We start from the raw sequence: 19881 nt of genomic DNA, 5'->3' as shown, positions 1-19881 counted from the left end.
AAGCTTTTCAGGAAATTTTTACTCCAAGTTAAAACAAGAATGCTGACCTGTATTTACAGAGTATCTAGGTAGTCATAATGAATTCCATTGACTCTCCTTGATCATAATTACTGACAATGCTGTTCTGGTTAGATATGATGTTAACCAGTGTGATTTGCAGAATGACATGGAAATAGAGATTTAGCTATTTACTCTTAAAAAACAGAGAGTGGGATAAAGAGCTGATTTTAGAAGCCAAACTTAGGTTTGTCTTTACTTTCTGGTAAACTCAGTCAGATTCTGTTCGCTCTGAGGTCAGATTCAACTCCTCCTCAGTGTTCTCATGCTCCATTCTCCCAGATGTTATGGAGAGGTTAAAAGGAAACTTAGAGGGCATCCTGACTCCAAGTTCAGAGATGGAGGGAATTTGCTCCTTACCATCTTGTCTTGACATCTGCAGTATAAAAGTCTTACTGGCTAGTCGTTGAATATCAAGGGGCTCTCCCCATCAAATTTCATGTAGCCCCAAAGGGGCACAGCAGAACATCCTTAAGGCTTTCTAAATTCCAGTGAAAAGTCACTAAAGTAGCTGAGATAGGACAGAAATTTAGGAGGAAGTTTAAGTCTTGGGTAAAGTGTGTGTTTTCTATCTGTTGCCACCACCAGCTAAGGAAAACTTAATTTATTCTTTATTGGTTATTAACACTGGCTAGGCAAGCTTTCTCCAAAAACTATGGTTTATATCAGAACAATAGAATCAAAACAGTAAAATATCTGACAAAAAGAGTATGTTGAAAAAACTAGATGAACTTTCTTTTCCTTGCATTCAGGGTATAGCAACCCCACCCAGCGTGCAGTGAGCTTAGAAAGCTTTAGCACTGGAAATTAGGTGAGGGTAATGGAGTGAGGTGACCTGGGTTAATATGGCAAACTATCAGCCTATTGTACCTGATGAGGAAAACCTAGCATTAGCTCTGATGGAAACAATCTAATTTGTGATTTTGTGGGAAAGTTCAAATTTTACATAATGAATAAAGACATCGTTTTAAAACTCATATCTTACCTTGGACATTTTGAGATGAAAAATTATGATTACTTTGAGATATCTCTATATTTCTGAGTGAAATAGTGTTCAGGGGATAGAAGGGAATGGGTCAGGTAAGAAAATCATAACTGTCTATTCCTTCTCATGTAGGCCTTTAAGTCAGGAGTATATTAATTAGTTGAAATCAACATCACAGCTATCTGAAAGACCATTATTTCAATTAAAGTTCACAATGAACATTACAAAGGAAAACAATTTTTGGCTACTCTGTCATTATGAACTATTCATGCCTCTGCCTTCTTCCATAAATGCAGATGAAGAAGAATTGACTGAACAGACATTGGATTCATTTATGCAAGTTCAAACACCTGACATGCAAAAAAAACAAGGCAAATACCCACTCACTGTGTCAAGAATTACCCCTGGGGTACCCCATACCCCATGATTGTTAAATCATGTGTAATGTATCTTTAGCACTGTTTGCTTAACTCGTGACAAACACTCTTCAAAATGGCTTGCCTACAGGGTCTTTCAGAGTTAGCATTTTAATAATTCACACACATGCATATACATATATATGTATACTTACATATATATGTAGAGAATACATAGAGAATACATATACACACACACATATATGGCGGTGGTGGGGGAGCGGAATACTATCTTAAACGGTTAAGCAGGAGGTTGCTTCCTAGGGATCGCTCCTATCAATTAGAAATATTTCTATTTTTAATAGTTTTCCTTTCTCTCTCAAGGGTATGGGGTGTGTCTGAATACGAATTAATAAACTTTAGGCTTTTTTGGTGTTTTCTGGCTTTTTCACATCTCCTAGGTGCCTATTAATGCATCTTCAACATACATGTCCCCCAGTCTGGCATTAGCAAACCACCTTGATTACATCTCAGCATTCTATACATTTCAGGTCATATGATGGAGGATTGGGGATTGGGGTGGGTATAAGGCATGACATCATTAGACACAGTGTTGTACAGATGGAAATAGCAAAGGAATGACAATGGTGTTTCTAAGTATAGCTGTCTACATGGTTTATTTGAGTTCTGACTTTTCAATTTAGGAAAATTATTGACCCAGATTATAATGATCACTTCCTCTCAATTACATGATACTTTCAAAATACCCGTTAGTTCAGTTTGTTTACTGACTTGGTAATGTTTTCAAATTGAATAAAATTAAAATTGAAGATTTCCTCAATAATACGCCTTACTTAATATTATTGTGTGTTTTCTCCTCAGAAATAATCCTTTTATAATGAACTTGTGATTATCTTCTGAGAGAGGGTATGGTGAAAATACTTCATGTTAGTGCATATTGAATTGTCATTGACTCAATTAAGTGGTTATGTGGAAGTAAATAATCTTTATTTATTCTGACCAAGCAGGAAATGATGAAGTGTTTAGTGCACTCAGTGAATTACACTTTTTCCTCTTAGAGTAGTATGAACCAGCAACCAAGTGACAAAGTGGTAAGGCAATAAAGTCTTTCTCCCATCTGAAACTGCTGTCTTCACCCAGTAACTTTCAAGTAAGGAGGCAGGCTGAATTAACTGGAGACTTTTAAACTCCTTCTGAGTTAGATTTTTACATAGTTGCTTTATTATTTAGTTAAAAGTTGTGATTATCCAAGATACTAGACATTTCAATAATTCTATATATTATATAATATGTAATATATAATGTATAATATGTAATACTTTTAATATATAATGTATAATAGGCATATACGTACACACAAACACTAAGTCATCTCATAAATTGCACATTTTATTTTCTAATAGTATTTACTGGATATCTCTGATATTTCTGATACTGTTCTAGATGCTAAAGAACAGTGATGAACAATACAAGCAAAGCCCCTATTTGCATGGAGCTACCGTTCTAGTGGAGTTAGAAAATGAATAAAGTAATTGAATTGGGATGTTTCCTGGGAAGTTCTCCTGTTACCCTGGATTTTCAAATGAAGTCACAAACCTGAGAATTATCTATAGATAATTATATTTCCATGTTATGAAAGTAGTTGCTGTGCCGTTTATTTAAGACTCTCTAAATACAGTATTCAGAGTATATCTAGCTGATACAGCAAATAAACCCTAAATTTGTAATGGCTAAACACAGTAAAAGTTTTTAACAATTGTAACATTCTAGTGAATGTGTCCCTGGTTGGTGGGTGGCATACTCCTTGTTGTGATTCAGGGAGCCAGGGTTGTTCCATCTTGTGATTCCTTCCTTTTTAGGGACTCAGAGGTCCCTACATGTAGCTGGAGAAAAAGAAAGCAGAGAGAAGAGAATTTCCAATAGTTTTAATGGCCTTGACATACAGGTGACACACCACTTTCACTCACATACAATTGGAGAAAACTAGTGACACAGCTAAGCCCAGGTGAAAGAGGCTCTGGGAAATGGAATCTCTAGTTGGACAGCCACTGCCAAGTGACATCTTCATGTCATGAAAGGGGAACATAGGATTTTAGTGGAGAGATATTGCAGGATCTGGCCAGCAGCCCACAATGCAATGGAGCTCTCTCTTTGTTCCCAGGTGGATTGGCAGGTTGAGAAATAATAGACACACACAAGATAGTGAAAGCTGGGTCCAGGGGGGTCACCACCTTCTGGTCCAGCAGTGCCAACAATGCACTGGATATGCCAGCATTTATTAAGTTTAGTGAGGGCAGGGTAAGTTAGTGAGGCATTTAGGGTCATTTGATTATGAGGTGAGATGGTCACATGGGGATAAAGTAATTCTTTAACATAACATCTGTATGCAGAAGTACAGTATACAGAGATAAGAATTTACAATATAGTGTGTGCATCAGTAATTTCTAACAGAGCCTTAAAATAGAAACACAGTCTTTCCATAACCTATGATTAGCAAGATATTAATCAGCAGTAACAGTTACAGCAAAAGCTGGTTACAAACAATCCATAGAAACAGGACATGAAGCTAGACAACCGGTTAGACCAGAAATTCTCGGAAGGGAGTATGCCTTAACCCTGAAGAGGCCTAGAAGAGCCATAGCAAGATGAGGGCATTTATAGCCCTATCTTATCCATATGGACAGGTGCCCCCCATGCATCCGTTTATAGGCTCTCCACGAGGGTTGCATTCCATTCCCAGAGCTATGAACATCTGCTTTTCTGGGATAGGAATCCTGGTGATGTGAAACCTCCCTGACTGCACATCCATTCATAGGCTCTCTGCAGGGGGAAGCACATCATGTGCTGTTGGCTAATTCTGGCAGTCCAACCTGGCATTGTCTTTACACAATCCTGCATGCAATTTTGTATTTACAATAATCAGGAGCATTTCATCTTTTATTCCATAGCAATAGTTTCAGGGGGTCTCCCTACAGAGAGATGATGTTTCTGGCACATCAAGGGAGGGGAGAAATCTTTAGCCCATCACTCATTTACAGCTCATATCTGTGGTGGCCAGAACAAAAAGACAGTGGGAGTGTCTTCTTTAAGGAGAGGAAGCTGACAGTTTAATGCCCCTGGCTCTTGGTGATTTCCTACCAACAGAATGGACCACAGAGAGAGGGAAGGTGGTTAGAGTGAGAGCAAGATGCACTTTCATTGGCACAAGTCAAGATGTAGTGGACCAAAGTGAATTTGACATAATGAAATAAGGCTAGGCTTGAGCTTCTTTGAAAGGACCCAGCCCAAGAAACATTCTTCTAGGGTGAGAAGACTCCTGGAGAGTCTACATGGGGGTAATTCAAGATAGAAGAAGGCAAAAGGAACCTATATACTCACCTGGATAAGATCAGGTAGCACCAATTAAGTAAGTGGGTATTGTTCTTCTACCTGTCATCCCATTTCATCCTGCAACCTGAAAGAGCCAGCCACATCAGCACCATGATCATAGGAGAGGAAGCTGGAGCAGAGGGTTGAAAAGAGCAGGCCATGTTTACCTCCTTCCTCACAAGCAGTGTGCAAAATTCCCAGACAGGCCTGAGGGTGAGGATGAGGTGCCAGAAAGGGAGGATCAGGAGAAGACTTCAATTGTATGTGAGAAGAAAGTGTTGATTGATTTGAGATTTCTATAAATACCTCAAAGTTAGACTCTTCTGGCACTGGGAGCCATCTTGAGAGAATAATAGAGCTGGAGGAAGGCAGCTCCTTCAGGCGTTTGGATAGCAGTAGTGAGAGAGTTTCCAGATTGCACTCCACTAAGGTTAGTCTATCCGGTGTACCTGTTATAATGACAATAGATGACTGAGGTAAATTTAGACAGTGATAATTCTGTGAACAAAAATTTTCCAGGGTAACATTGAGGGTGGCTTGAAGACTGTGGCAATGCACCCAACTAGAGAGACTAATGGTGCAGAAGCCCTCAGAACAAAATGAGCTCGGTGGGAAGGGACACAACAAGAAGGAGCATAGGCAGTCCAGAAGCAGGGAAGAGGTAGAGAGGCCACAGCTGGACAGGAAAGGTTGCAAGATTGATGGGGTGGGAGTGGGGCTGTTACTTGTGATTAGAGTTTTTGAGGTGTTTGCAGGGCCAGATCTCCTGGGGCCTCAAAAGGCAAGAAGAAAGATTTTAGTCTATGTGCATTTAGCCAATAGAGGGTGTAAACGAAATGAATGACCTGATTTAATTTATGTTTTTAAACTTCTCCGTAAGTTCCTTCCATTGTAAAAAAATAAACATATAACTTATATATATGTGCTAGGTGCAGTGGCTCACACCTGTAATCCCGGCACTTTGGGAGGTGGGTGGATCATGAGGTCAGGAGGTTGAGACCATCCTGGCTTACACGGTGAAACCCCGTCTCTACTAAAAATACAAAAAAATTAGCTGGGCGTGGTGGTGGGCGCCTATAGTCCCAGCTACTCAGGAGGCTGAGGCAGGAGAATGGTGTGAACCCAGGAGGCAGAGCTTGCAGTGAGCTGAGATCGCGCCACTGCACTCCAGCCTGGGCGACAGAGCGAGATGCCATTTCAAAAAATAAAAAAATAAAAATAAATAGATAAATAATATGTATGTGTATACATATATATACATAAATGCTGAAAATATCTAATATTTGTTTTAAAAGTGTGTAGGTATTCAAACTTCCTCTGAAAATCTTTATAATTTGCAAAATTCAATACAACTGTTTTTATATATTTAAAAAGAGTATTCCACTTCAACATGAGTGGTTAAATGTTTTAATTATTTTCAATTTCAGCATCTTGTGAATGTCTTTTCTGTTTTAAAATTTTTACTTGTATTTCACGGGATTAAATATGCATTATTTAGTCCTCTTACAAAGGAGTCTGAGAAATGGAAGCAATTTCTTTAAACAGCCATTATGTTTGCTACCATATTCTTAAGTACAAGCCAGGAAAAATATTGGATACCTTATAAAAGAATGCTTTCTATCATTAAACCTAAAAGAGCCCATGTGAAGATGAAAGAAAGCTTTAGAAGTCATCATGTAATGTTCAGCCATTACTGTTTTACTTGAGTTTCAAAAAAAAATCAGTCAAACTGATTTATTTTTAATTCTGAACACAAATTAACTTTAAAAGCCTACTCATGAAAGTGGAGGAATATGCCATTTGCAAAACAGACACCAGCCAAGTATTTCAAACGTTTCTATAGATAAAGTATTCACAGAATTCAATGGACTGTGTACTTCTCATTTAGTAAGAGTTCTTTATAAAATAACATGGAATGTGAGGTGGCAAGATAACTTAGCCAAAACAATTAATATTGTTTTAAATATAATTTTAATGTTTTATTTTGTATGTTATTTTCTCAAAATGATTATGCATCTCTGTAATTATACAGATAACCTAAGAAAGTTGTTTCAAGAATAACATGAGTTTTGATCATCTTATAAAATAAGATATAACAAAAATTTCTTCTCTTTAACTTACTGAACATATCAATACTTTAAAGATGTAATTTTACAACCTTAAAAAATACTGATATTTAGAAAAGCAACCTTCCCTGAAATTTTGAAGATATTTTGGCAGGTGGATATTTAAAATACAAATTATTCATTATGTTTAAGGTGTCATTTAAGTTTTTCTGTTTAAACCTAGAAGAAAATAATATCCAAACAATAATGAAATTTAGAAATCATTTTTGTAATATTATAGTTACATTTGAGATACTTTCTACCATACTAGAAATATAGTACAGTTAATAGAAACTTAAAGCTTTTGACTATAGTGAAACATTTATTTCTATTGAGTCTTGCTATTTTCAAAACTCTGAATAATAATTAGATTCCAGAGACTTTCAAGAGATTGCATTACTGGTAACGCTAAGCATTCAAGGATTGCTCTCTGGAAGGCTGCTCTGTGAAGGATTTTGAGGATGTGTCCAGACCTACTGAATAAGAGTGAAGTGATCAGTTAATAGTATTTGTCGTGGATGTTGCAAGGATGCCAAAGAGGAGCTGTGATTTAAGTGCTCCATAGACACCATCTGTATTTTCCACTCGTAAGATCTGGCCAGCTGTAGAATGTTATGACACTTTTGTAGCACGAGAGCATGGTCTCATTAGATAGGTTGTAGTTCACACAGAAAATAGTAGGTTTAATGTGATTTTGTTCCATTTTGTTTTTAATACTTATATATGTAATAAGACCTCAGGTAGTTCTATATTCCAATATTTATTCCTCTTTAGACCAGAATCTAAATCTGAATCTAATGTGTAGGTCTCAACATGTGAGTGAGTCAAAACTAGCATTATTTTTTTCAGGAAATAGAATAGAATAAAAAGTAGTAGGAAGTATCAGAAAAGATTACATGTGGTAAATGCAGGGATTGTTTTGTAAAACTTTTGTGATACGTGTATGTGAACCGTATTGTGATATAAAACAAATTATTCTGGGTTGTGGTTAAAACATTTTGAAACTCAGTGGTTTAGATTCTAGCATTTTTACTTCTATGACAGGCTATAGCATTCTGTTGAACGGACTCTGTTCTTCTCTGAATAATGTCTGAGTAGTAGACCAGGACAAATGTCTAGCCAATTGTGTCATTTCCATATTGTGTCTTAAACCCTGAGCAAAATCTCTAGGCTCATATTGGGTTGATAGTATTTGTTACCTTGGCATACCCTTTTTTCTAGTTGTTCTTATTTTTGACCATTGGAAACTTATTTGGAGGCCAAGTCCTCTATCAACTTTATAAAATACGCCAGATTACCTGGGAAATTAGTCACTGTTCAGTATTTTACATTTTATACTTTTATTTTGCCTTCTTTATAATTATGAGCATTGAATATTTTGCTGTAGATGTTTAAATGCCCACTTATTTTAAGAATTCATAATTCTAATACCTCCTGAAACCATTGTAGAAGACTATTTTTTCATTGCATTTATAATCAACACTGATTTCTAATAAGTGATATCTGCTCTAATCTAATTGTTAATTTGTATATATGCTTGGTTTCCATCTTTCTTCACCAGACGTTGTTCACCACACTAAATGTTGTTTCCATTCCTCTAAAATGTAGCATCCCTCCAACTCATTTATTTATTAGAGGTGATCAGGCAAATATTCTCAGCTAGGTCCTCTGAAACAGCCATAGACAAAGCTGTAATATCTACCTTGAAGATATGTTCCCAGAAGCTTAGTAAGAATTTTTTGTCACCCTTGTAAAGTGATTTGATAAATTTCATAACAGCTCCGTGTTCTAAAGTACGTTTATTACCAAGCTTTGATTTATAATTGAAATGCTCAACCTTCTCCATTTCTTTAGGTTAAAACATTTAGGCAACTGGAATTTGTTAAAATTGAGATGTGTCCTGTCTACTAATTATTTTTACTACATTTGCTTTAATTATAGCTTTTGACATAGTGGAGATCATGGCTGAAATGGGGTGCATTACAAGTCATTAGCCAGGATGGGTCAGTATGAGGATCAGGAAATATCTTAGAACTTAAAGAGTGCCTTCCGGAGCTAAGACAGTGTACCTTGGGGGAAGGACAGGACAAACAAGAACAAAAGGAAGAAATCTAAACAGAAAGATGTATCATCAAATAATTTGACTTTTTAGTTTAGATTGTTCCTACTACTTGATGCAAAGGTACATTGCTACTTTAGGTGTTTCCTTTGAATCAGCAGCAGCAGCATCATGTGGAAACTTTCTAGAAATATAAATTTCAGACCCCATCCCAGATCTACTGAATCTCTGGGATGGAGAAGGGGTGTGGGGGAGAGGTGGATAAAAATCTGTCTTTTAGCAGACTCTGCTGGTTATTCTTAAGTGTGATAAAGTTTGAGTACTATTCCTAGAGTAAACACTGAAAAATGGACTTCATAGAAATAATGATACCAGTGAAAAATATTTTTTAAATGTAATTTTACAAATAGTTTTCATCCATTTAGTTACATGGAACTCTGTGTAGTATTTGCTGTTGAAAAAAATAAGGTTACAATTTATCAAGGCTAATGAAATAAAACATATAAGAGATTCAAAGCTAGTGAGATGTATTCAATAGTGTATCAAGGAAAAAAATAAAACAAATGGCCTTATATTATGTAATAATTTCCTTTACATTTCTTTTCATAGTATAATGACTCCATGCTGACACTAAAAGGTGATTACATATTTGTTGTATAATTCTAGGACAGCACTTGCATCGAAATACCTCTCTCTAATCCAAAAGATAGAGCTGTTCACTTAGATGTGCAGTTAACGAGTGCTGCCCTTAATGGTGATAATGAAATTATCCTGAGTCCACTAGAGTGCACCAAATATATTGCATGGTATTCTCCAGCAACTGCAGGCTATAGCAATGAAAGGTATGGTTTGTGTGTGGCATTATATTTCATTGTTGAACCTTAGAAATTAACCTTTAAATTTTACTTTTTCTTACACGATAATCATTAAAATTACACTTGCTCGTAGTTTTAACTTTGTTGAATACTAGTCCCTGAAAAAATGTACTGATTTAGTTCAAGTTAGTTTTTGCTTGCTTCAGTGCAAAAATAGTAGTTATCAGAATATCAAATTAAATAATTTCTACATTTCTCCTTTTACCCCCTTTCACTTCACTTTTTACTGAGTAAACCTTTATGGATGCAAAAGCTGAACCAAATGAAAACAATTGCCTGAGGACTAGGGATTAAACTTTCAATTTTCTTGATGAAAATTCATATATTTTGCTTCTTAATTAAATACAAATAATTCACTTGGAGGACATAGAGGAACTAAAGTAATTAATTACAGTCATAATGTCCTACAATAAATATCTTGAACTTATTTCTGCTAACTGAAATTTTGCATCCTTTGACCAGTCTCTCCTCAAAGTTTGTGTCCCATCCACCTCCCAGCACCTGGTAACAATAATCATTATACTCTCTGCTTCTGCATTCAATTTTTTTTTTATTGTTATACTTTAAGTTCTAGGGAACATGTGCACAATGTGCAGGTTTGTTACATATGTATACATGTGCCGTGTTGGTGTGCTGCACCCATCAACTCGTCATTTACATCAGGTATATCTCCTAATGCTACCCCCTCCCTCCCCGCTCCCCACAATAGTTCAATTTTTAAAATTCAACATATAAGTGAAATCTGTCTTTCTGTGCCTGGCTTATTTTATTTAATGTAACATCCTTTAGAATAACTCTTATTGGTGCTTCAAGTACAGTATCCTACAATAAAAACCAGTAATTGTTATTTTAACGAGTCAGTAAATAAATGAATACACCTGTGAAATTTTAAAGAATAAAAATTATTATTCTGTGAAGCATGAAAATAAGAATATCACATATTATAAAAGACACTATTTTGAAAAAATTTCCATTAGAAATATGGGCTGGTCTTTTTGCCCCAATATGACTGCACAGGCTTTGTGAACATATACTGAATCTTGAATTTTCTTTACCAGCATACATTAAAAATTTTTTTGGCTAATACTTACTGTCTGCCTACTCTGCTATCATCATTGAGGCATGTATTTTACATACAAAAACATAAAATTCTCACAGCAACTGTAAGAGGTAAGATTGATTCCTCCTATTTTATAAATGAGAAAATTGAAGCTCAAAAAGTTAAATGACTTTTTCAAAACTACACAAGTGGAAGATGACAAAGTTGAGATACCATCCCAGTTATCCTTTTTTTTTTTTTTTTTTTTTTTTTTTTGAGACAGAGTCTCACTCTGTCACCTGGGCTGGAGTACAGTGACGTGATCTCGGCTCACTGCAACCTCCGCCTCCCAGGTTCAAGCGATTCTCCTGCCTCAGCCTCCCGAGTAGCCGGGATTACAGGCAACCGCCACTACATCCAGCTAATTCTTTGTTTTTTAATGGAGATGGGGTTCCACCATATTGGCCAGGCTGGTCTCGAACTGCTGACCTCATGATTTGCCTGCCTCGGCCTCCCAAAGTGCTGGGATTACAGGTATGAGCCACCATGTATGGCCCCCAGTTATACTTTTTTAGAGTGTCACAACCTCCGCTTCCCTGGTAGTTGAGGATGTGCTGTCATAAAGGAAGTTCTCTAGAGCTATATGTCACTTGATAGCATTCACATGAAAATGCACATGCATTCAACTAAAACTAAATTTGACGTAACCACAGTTTAAAAGCAGAGCTTTTACTGTTCCACTTTCTGCAAGACATTTAAACTACTCATGTTTAAACATTTTTATTGATCTAGCAGGCATTTATTAAACAGATATTAATGACAACACTGCTTTTCTTGAATAATGAAGTGATTTTCTCAACCAAAAATGAAGAATTAAAAATACATCTACAAAAAGAGTAGTACATGTTACAGAGCAGTTGTCAAATGTTGTATTTAAAACCAACTATTTATACTAGTTTGGGGTGTGCTTCTTCTGCTAAATTTATTACACAAACTAAAACTGCTGACAAAATTTTATGTATTTCTCTCCACCAGCATTATTTTTCAGCCTGAAATGGCTGAAGAGTTCTGGTATTTACTGAAATTAACTATTGAATTACCAAAACCAACCACAATGCCAGAAATACAGTGCGACCTTGGCAAGTAAGTTCTACTTAATAGATAAAGTTATTGCTTGCAAGAAAAATAGTTAATCTATTACAATATTGTTATAATGCATTCAGTTTCTAAAATGAAAAATAAATATATCTTTAGTCATTGATTTTTTTCCCCTAGGGAAGGTTTGATATGCAAACTACACTGTGGAAAACTTGTCAAAGAAAAACAAATCAGGACTTAGCAAGGAAAGAGTTTTATTCAAAAGGATTATTACAAGGGATAAAAAGAGACCATTGCAATAGGGAAAGACTCCATTAGAAGTCTACAAGGGTCTGCAAAATCAAACAGAAAAACGTTTGTCTTTTATAAAGTAAAGGAAGGACAAGCAGATATAGACAGAATCTTTGGAGGGAAAGCTGGACGAGCAAGGGAAAATGGCCAGTGATGTCTAACAGGAAAAGGGTTTTACTGTGGTCAGCTAATTCCCAGAAGCTGAGAAAGGGTCATGTTACTTTGTGTGTCTGCATGCTTGTTTAGGCTGAGGGACAAGCAGAGTTCAGGGGCTGGTGGGAAGGAGAGAAACCTGGCAAAAGTTTCCTCAAGGCAAAACAGAGGTAAGCAATGAACAACTGTGAACATTTGGTCAGTGAGTTAATGCCATGATCCCTTGAGCTATGACCATTCCTGTTTAGATAGTTGAGTTCCTACTATTTATCAAGTTTGGTGCTGGTAAATAGGGGTAAACAAGGCATAATCCCTACTTTTAAAGAGTATACACCCTAATGAGCAAATTAGTGCCTTTTAACTAATTTCTCTCCCTTGTCACATCAAAAGAGTGTTGCATTCTTCCAGTACATGCTCTTTAGCCACAACAATGACATTTGACAATTTTTTTCTTATAATAGCATAGATACCCAGTATGAAAATATTTTATTCCTATTTTTCTAAGATATTGTGTATGAGAAAACTTGGGAAATTGGTAATATACGAAGCAGATGCTTACCAAAAAATGATGAGAAATCTGTCATGATTTTTAGTGTATTTTATTCACTATAATTAATGAAGTTTTGGTTATTTTCATTGAATTTCTTCATATGTCCCTGGTGAAAGAACAAATTCATGATTTACAGAGACTTGTTAAATTTGTAGTCTAGAATCATAAAACTGACATATAGTGTTCTTTTTAAGGTGAATCATTTTATGCATATACTTTATATAAAAATACGAAAATGGTGCTTTATTTGAATTATATAATTTGAATTTATGAACTGAATTCTGCTCAGCACATATTACCTAATTTTCCTGTGTCACAGGGCCATAACATTGTGAAAAATAATATATGTATGGTGATTATTCCATTCTTTTTATTACAGATTTGATACCTAAATATTTTAATCTTAATTACTCTATATTGTTAGCAAGAAACAGTAAAGAGCTATGAAAAACTATACATAGATAAAATTATGTTATTATGTTATACTTTAACATTACAAAAAATGAAGATGACAAGTTGGATGCTGTACATTAAAAACCATTAGAATTGATAGTTGAGAGTTATGAACACTCATTTATTATTTGCTTAGAGCATAAATAGTCCACATATTTTGGCATTTACTCATCATCAATTCGGATCTTGTTAATGTTATGAATGAAAACTTTGTGCATTTATTACTCTATTATTACAACTAGACTGTGTTAGCTTTTTGGCTGGATTTAGCATTTGTAAAACAATAAGTAAACATTATTCCTAAAACTGGAATATATTCTAATAACTAATATGGGATAACATTAGGTCTCAAAATAGAGAGCCAAGGATTATTTAATTTAGTAAAATGTCATTATTTCATACATAATTATTTTGATTTTGAAACTAAAGAAAAAGTCATTATATTAGCTTCCTAGGGTTGCCATAACAAGCACCATAAACTAGGTGACTTAAGACCACAAAAAATGTATTGTCTCACAGTTCTGAAGGCTAGAAGTTTAAAATCAAGGGTTCACCATGACCATGCTCCTTCTGAAACCTGTAAGGGATAATTCTTTGTCTCTTGTAGCTTCTATTTCTTCTTCTTTTTTTTTTATGTTTTAGAGACAGGGTCTTGCTCTGTCACTGAGGCTGGAGTGCAGTGGCACAATCATGGCTCACTGCAGCCTCAAACTCCTGAGCTATAGCAATCATTCTGCCTCAGCCTCCCAAGTAGCTAGGACTATAGGCAGCCACCATGCCTGGCTATTTTTAAAATTTTTTGTAGAGATAGGGTCTTGCTGTGTTGCTCAGGCTGTCTTGAACTCCTGGCCTCAAGTGACCCTCCAGACTCAGCTTCCCAAAGCACTGGGATTACAGGCATGAGCAACTGTGCCTGGTCTCTTTTAGCTTCTTGTACTTGCCAGCATCCTTTGGCTTTCTGTGACTTGTAGATACATCACTCTAATCTCTACTTCCACTATTACATGGCCATCTTCTGTGTCTCTTCACATGATTCTATTTACAAAGACACGAGTCATACTGGATTAAGGGCCTGTCTTACTCCAATAAGACATTATCTTAACTAGTATATATGCAGTGACTCTATTTCCAGATAATATCACATTCTGAAGTACTAGGAATTAAGACTTCAATATATCTTATGGGGTGGCATATTTTATTCTAGGGGTCATCAAGTTTATGGAATTAACACTAAATAAGTTTATGAATACCAGCAACTTTACTGGCTTTTTTTTTTTCTCCCAGGCATGTCACTCAGATCTTCCCTTGGTTATCATACACATGAAACCTTAATATTGCACGCAACAAACAGTAATCCTGATAATTTTGTCCTGGATATTAACGGAAAATCACAAGTAAGTAAATTCAGAGAGCCATGAAATTTACTGCTGCTGAAGTATTTTCCAATTCTGATTTGGGGACACTGGTGGAGTATTATCACTTGAATTATTACTAAGAATTTAAATTTCTAAAATTTAAGAATTGAATTTTATACGCCCAGCATGGTGTCTCATGCCTGTAATCCCAGCACTTTGGGAGGCTAAGGCAGGCAGATCACTTGAGGCCAGGAGTTTGAGACCAGCCTGGCCAACATGATGAAACCCCGTCTCCACTAAAAATACAAAAATTAGCCAGACGTGGTGTCACGTGCCGGTAATCCCAGCTACTCGGGAGGCTGAGGAATGAGAATCGCTTGAACCCAGCCTAGGCAACAGAGCAAAACTCTGTCTCCAAAATAACTTTTTTAAAAAAAGAATTTATTTTATATACTTCCCCCTTGAATTTTAATTTATCAACAAAACAATATCATGTTAATATAATTTTTTAAATTATATTGCTAGAGTCATGCTCATGATTTCTTCATTCTAATAAATTGCTTGTGTTTTCTTTCTCACCATTTTAGTATCAGTTTTTGTAACAGTTTCCAGTATTACGATTATTAACTCTATTGTCATTGTTTGTTATTAGGGCTCCAAGAGTCTAGTTGTTTTCTAGCGTTTCCTGAGTTCTTGCCCATCCCCCATACCTCACCCCGACACAGACACATACTTTCAGACAATGCTGACAACTCTACCCCTCTCTGCTTTTTTCTCTGCCCAACTTTCTCATTCTTAGATCCTGGCAGAGGCTAGGTCCAGTCAATGACACTAAATCACTCTTCTCCTTCCTGCAAGTTACAAAATAAGATCCTAAGGTTTAGCATGACTGTCTCTGTTTCTAAAGCATAGGACACCATTTATTTGCAGTGAGTGTCATACTTTCAGGTAACCATCAAAATGATAATTCCAGTAGACTGTTTTTATCAACGGACTTCAAAGTAAATCATGAAGCCCTGCTCATAGATATAGTATTTAAATAAAGGCTTTTACTATTTGTTGTTTAATGATTAACAGGTCTACACTTTGACTTATTTATCTCTCTTAACATCTGTCTCTTGTCAGTTACTGATTGCCAGCATATGTAATGATATGAAAGTAGTTCTTAGCTATCATAATATGTCAAATTAGAAATCACTAATTACTATATTGCTAAAATTGGTGTATATGCTTTAATCTTAAAAGAGTGTATTAAAGGTACACACATTATTGTATCATTCAATACATTTTTCCATAAATTATATAAAGTCTGATATTCAGGATATAATTTACATATTACTGAAATTCCTCATTAGATATGGTGTTTTTGTATCCTGTATATCCCTACTTTTAGAGAACAGTCTCATCTGTGGTCCAAGGGAAAATAAATGTAATATATTGCACATCCAAACTTACATTACATATCAAGAATATAAATTCTGTTTAACATTTCCAACCATTACTTTCTAGTCTGTTAATTCTTCTATTCATTTATCAGACATTATTGATCACTGAATATATAATTAACTCTAATATTAGAAAACAACTCAAAAATTTATTTATGAGAAAAATACTATCACATTTTAGAAAGAAAATTAGAACACACATTAATTGTAATGATAATAATGAAAAATGTATATAGAGAAACATCTATATATTTATATCTATGGAGAGAATAACTATTTTTTTCCAAATTTTCTAAGTTGAAGGACTATATAAAATACAATTTTACTTATTTTTGCTAAATCTGACAGTGAAATTAATAATCCTAAAGTGTATATCAACTGATAGTCCTGAAACATTCAAGATATCAGAGAGAGAGCCAGCCTGAGATAAAAATATTAGATGTAGATAAACCACAATTGTATAATAAACAGGTGACTCCATTTTAAATATAAAATGAAATTTCCATTTCGTAGATAATTATCACAGTTTATTGGGCATCAACAGCTGTATTCTAAAAGGATTGAAAGATACTGCTTAACTATAATTTTGCCTTTTCAGAGTTTTTCTGGCAAAATATATTAGTGTAAAATAGTAGACTTCCTTTTCATACATGTGCCACTCATGCTATCATTTTGTAAGTGTTTATCTTCAAATTAAATTATTTCCAGTGTAGCATTTTGATTACATAATATACTCAAGCCCTTATTATATTGTGATGGAGTCACTGGCTTCTTTCACAGTCTCTAAGGAAGTAACTTAAACTAATACTGTACAGACGCAAATTATCCTAGCAGGTCACACCGTGAATGTGTACAAGATAGGAAGAAGAGAAAAATTTCCTTGCACATTAAAGAAGCATGTCTTACACCTTTGCTTAGAAACAGTTCATTTCTTTTTATATTACCAAAGCAACAAATTAAGTGACTGGTGGTTTGACATGTACCTTGGGATGGCAATATGCTATGGGATCTTACATAAAATGTATATGTCTTTTATTGAAGGTTCGAACTCAGCTTTGAAAATTAACCCTGACTTCCTTTTACAGAATGAGTCCTCCATGTGGTGATTATCTTGGATAAGAACATGATGTGATCACCCCTAAACACTCTTTAACACGGGCCCTTTGAACAGTATTCCAGGAGCAGACACACTGAGAACAGATAATGTGTACAAGGCAACACATTAATCACACAAACATCGACCCTGGCATATACCTAGTACACAAATATACCAACTCAAACCAAATGGGTACTAATTTTTGTTCCTCTTTTCCTTTTTCCATTTACACAGCTGATCATATCTCCTCACTCCACCATAGACGTACCTGTTCTCTTTTATCCTTCTGCACTTGGAAGAGCTGATCATCAAGCTTGCATCAACTTCTACTGTACTCAGGTATGATAGAGTATTCTTGGACCAAGCCATGTTAATTAAATTTTAAATCAATATATAAATAAATATAATTCATCATTCATTCAATTATCATATTTTACAAGTAAAACAAGTTAATTATGAGTTAATTAGTTAAATGATTTTTGTAAAATACAGTACGCATTGTATATATGCAGACATCTGAAGAAGGTTATTTTTAAATAAATAGATCAGTGGAATGAAGAGAAATATAACCCAGATTTAAAAACACAGATATTTTAATGTACATGTCAAATCACTGGCATTTATGTTAATTTTCTGACTTGAGTTTTACTACTCAACTTTCCATAAACTTAAATATAAAATATAGAGTGCAATTTGTAAATATTGTTAGTTTTTTCCACTGCATTTCATCTGAACAGTGTTCCGAAGTATTAATTTTTAAAAACAAAAGTTTATCCTTTTTGACAGTCTCTAAATGTATCCCATGTCATTCTAAGAAAAACGTCCAGTTCATTCTCTCCATAGTCTCTTAATGGAAGTACTGTTCTCAATCCTATTTATATTTTAGGATCAGGAATCTGAGACACAGAGAAATTCAAATCAGGCAACTAGTAAAAGGTTAAGATGTGACCTGAATCCAGGATAATCTGGTTTCAGCTCATCTTCATATCTACTTTCACAGCTACTTAGTTAGCCAGGTGATTTGTAAAATTTTACATTTATATTACTTTTACTTCCTCAAATGTTCATGGGGAGGAATGCAAATGGAGGAAAGGACTTTATATCTTAGAAGACATCAAGGAGCTTACAGAACCCTGATATCTGAGGGGCAGTGGAATCAAATATAATACAGGGGTCTCCATGTCAGTACAGGGCCTATGGGTAACTGAAGTATCTTCGTTTCCAAAAATTTTTGATTTATTTTTAGAAAATTTGTTTTGAGGCTGTTAAATTGCCTAAATATTGTAATGGCCAGCTAACACATGACCTGAGACAAATACTATAGAAATATGCTTCTTTTTATAAAATATTAAAGGAGGGGGGCGGAGAAAGATGGCCGAATAGGAACAGCTCCAGTCTCCAACGCCCAGCGCGAGCGACACAGAAGACCAGTGATTTTTCCATTTTCAATTGAGGTACTGGGGTCATCTCACTAGGGAGTGCCGGACAATCGGTGCTGGTCAGCTGCTGCAGCCCGACCAGCGAGAGATGAAGCAGGGCGAGGCATCGCCTCACCTGGGAAGCGCAAGGGGGAAGGGAATCCCTTTTCCTAGCCAGGGGAACTGAGACAGACAACAACTGGAAAATCGGGGAACTCCCACCCCAATACTGCGCTTTAAGCAAACGGGCACACCAGGAGATTATACCCACACCTGGCCGGGAGGGTCCCACGGCCACGGAGCCTCCCTCACTGCTAACACAGCAGTCTGCGATCTAACCGCAAGGCAGCAGCGAAGCTGGGGGAGGGGAGCCCACCATTGCTGAGGCTTAAGTAGGTAAACAAAGCCGCTGGGAAGCTCGAACTGGGTGGAGCTCACAGCAGTTGAAGGAAACCTGCCTGTCTCTGTAGAATCCACCTCTGGGAACAGGGCACAGCTAAACAACAACAACAAAAAAAGCAGCAGAAACCTGTGCAGACGCAAACGACTCTGTCTGCCAGCTTTGAAGAGAGCAGTGGATCTCCCAACAGGGAGGTTGAGATCTGAGAACGGACAGACTGCCTGCTCAAGTGGGTCCCTGACCCCTGAGTAGCCTAACTGGGAGACATCCCCCACTAGGGGCAGTGTGACACCCCACCTCACAGGCTGGAGTACACCCTGAAGGAAGCTTCCAAAGTAACAGACAGGTACACTCGCTGTCAGCAATATTCTATCTTCTGCAACCTCTGCTGCTGATACCCGGGCAAACAGGGTCTGGAGTGGACCTCAAGCAATCTCCAATAGACCTACAGCTGAGGGTCCTGACTGTCAGAAGGAAAACTATCAAACAGGAAGAACACCTATACCAAAGCCCCATCAGTACGTCACCATCATCAAAGACCAGAGGCAGATAAAACCACAAAGATGGGGAAAAAGCGGGGCAGAAAAGCTGGAAATTCAAAAAACAAGAGCGCATCTCCCCCTGCAAAGGAGCGCAGCTCATCGCCAGCAACGGATCGAAGCTGGTCAGAGAAAGACTTTGACGAGATGAGAGAAGAAGGCTTCAGTCTATCAAACTTCTCAGAGCTAAAGAGGAATTACGTACCCAGCGCAAAGA

The 19881-nt window shown here is 36.2% G+C and overlaps 1 protein-coding gene across 1 annotated transcript in view; it reads left to right on the top strand.

The window, feature by feature from the left end:
- CFAP47 (cilia and flagella associated protein 47) overlaps positions 1 to 19881 on the top strand; it is a 480485-nt gene that overhangs the window by 356712 nt on the left and 103892 nt on the right. Inside the window, 5 exon segments of the mRNA XM_033201412.1 lie at positions 9619 to 9794; positions 11902 to 12009; positions 14696 to 14725; positions 14727 to 14805; positions 17542 to 17646. Of these exon segments, the coding sequence (XP_033057303.1) occupies positions 9619 to 9794; positions 11902 to 12009; positions 14696 to 14725; positions 14727 to 14805; positions 17542 to 17646 (498 nt within the window).

Source organism: Trachypithecus francoisi, unplaced genomic scaffold (assembly GCF_009764315.1).
Source record: "Trachypithecus francoisi isolate TF-2019V2 unplaced genomic scaffold, Tfra_2.0 Lachesis_group6, whole genome shotgun sequence".
In the NCBI taxonomy this organism is placed as follows: domain Eukaryota; kingdom Metazoa; phylum Chordata; class Mammalia; order Primates; family Cercopithecidae; genus Trachypithecus; species Trachypithecus francoisi.
This window is presented reverse-complemented; position numbering and strand designations above follow the sequence as displayed.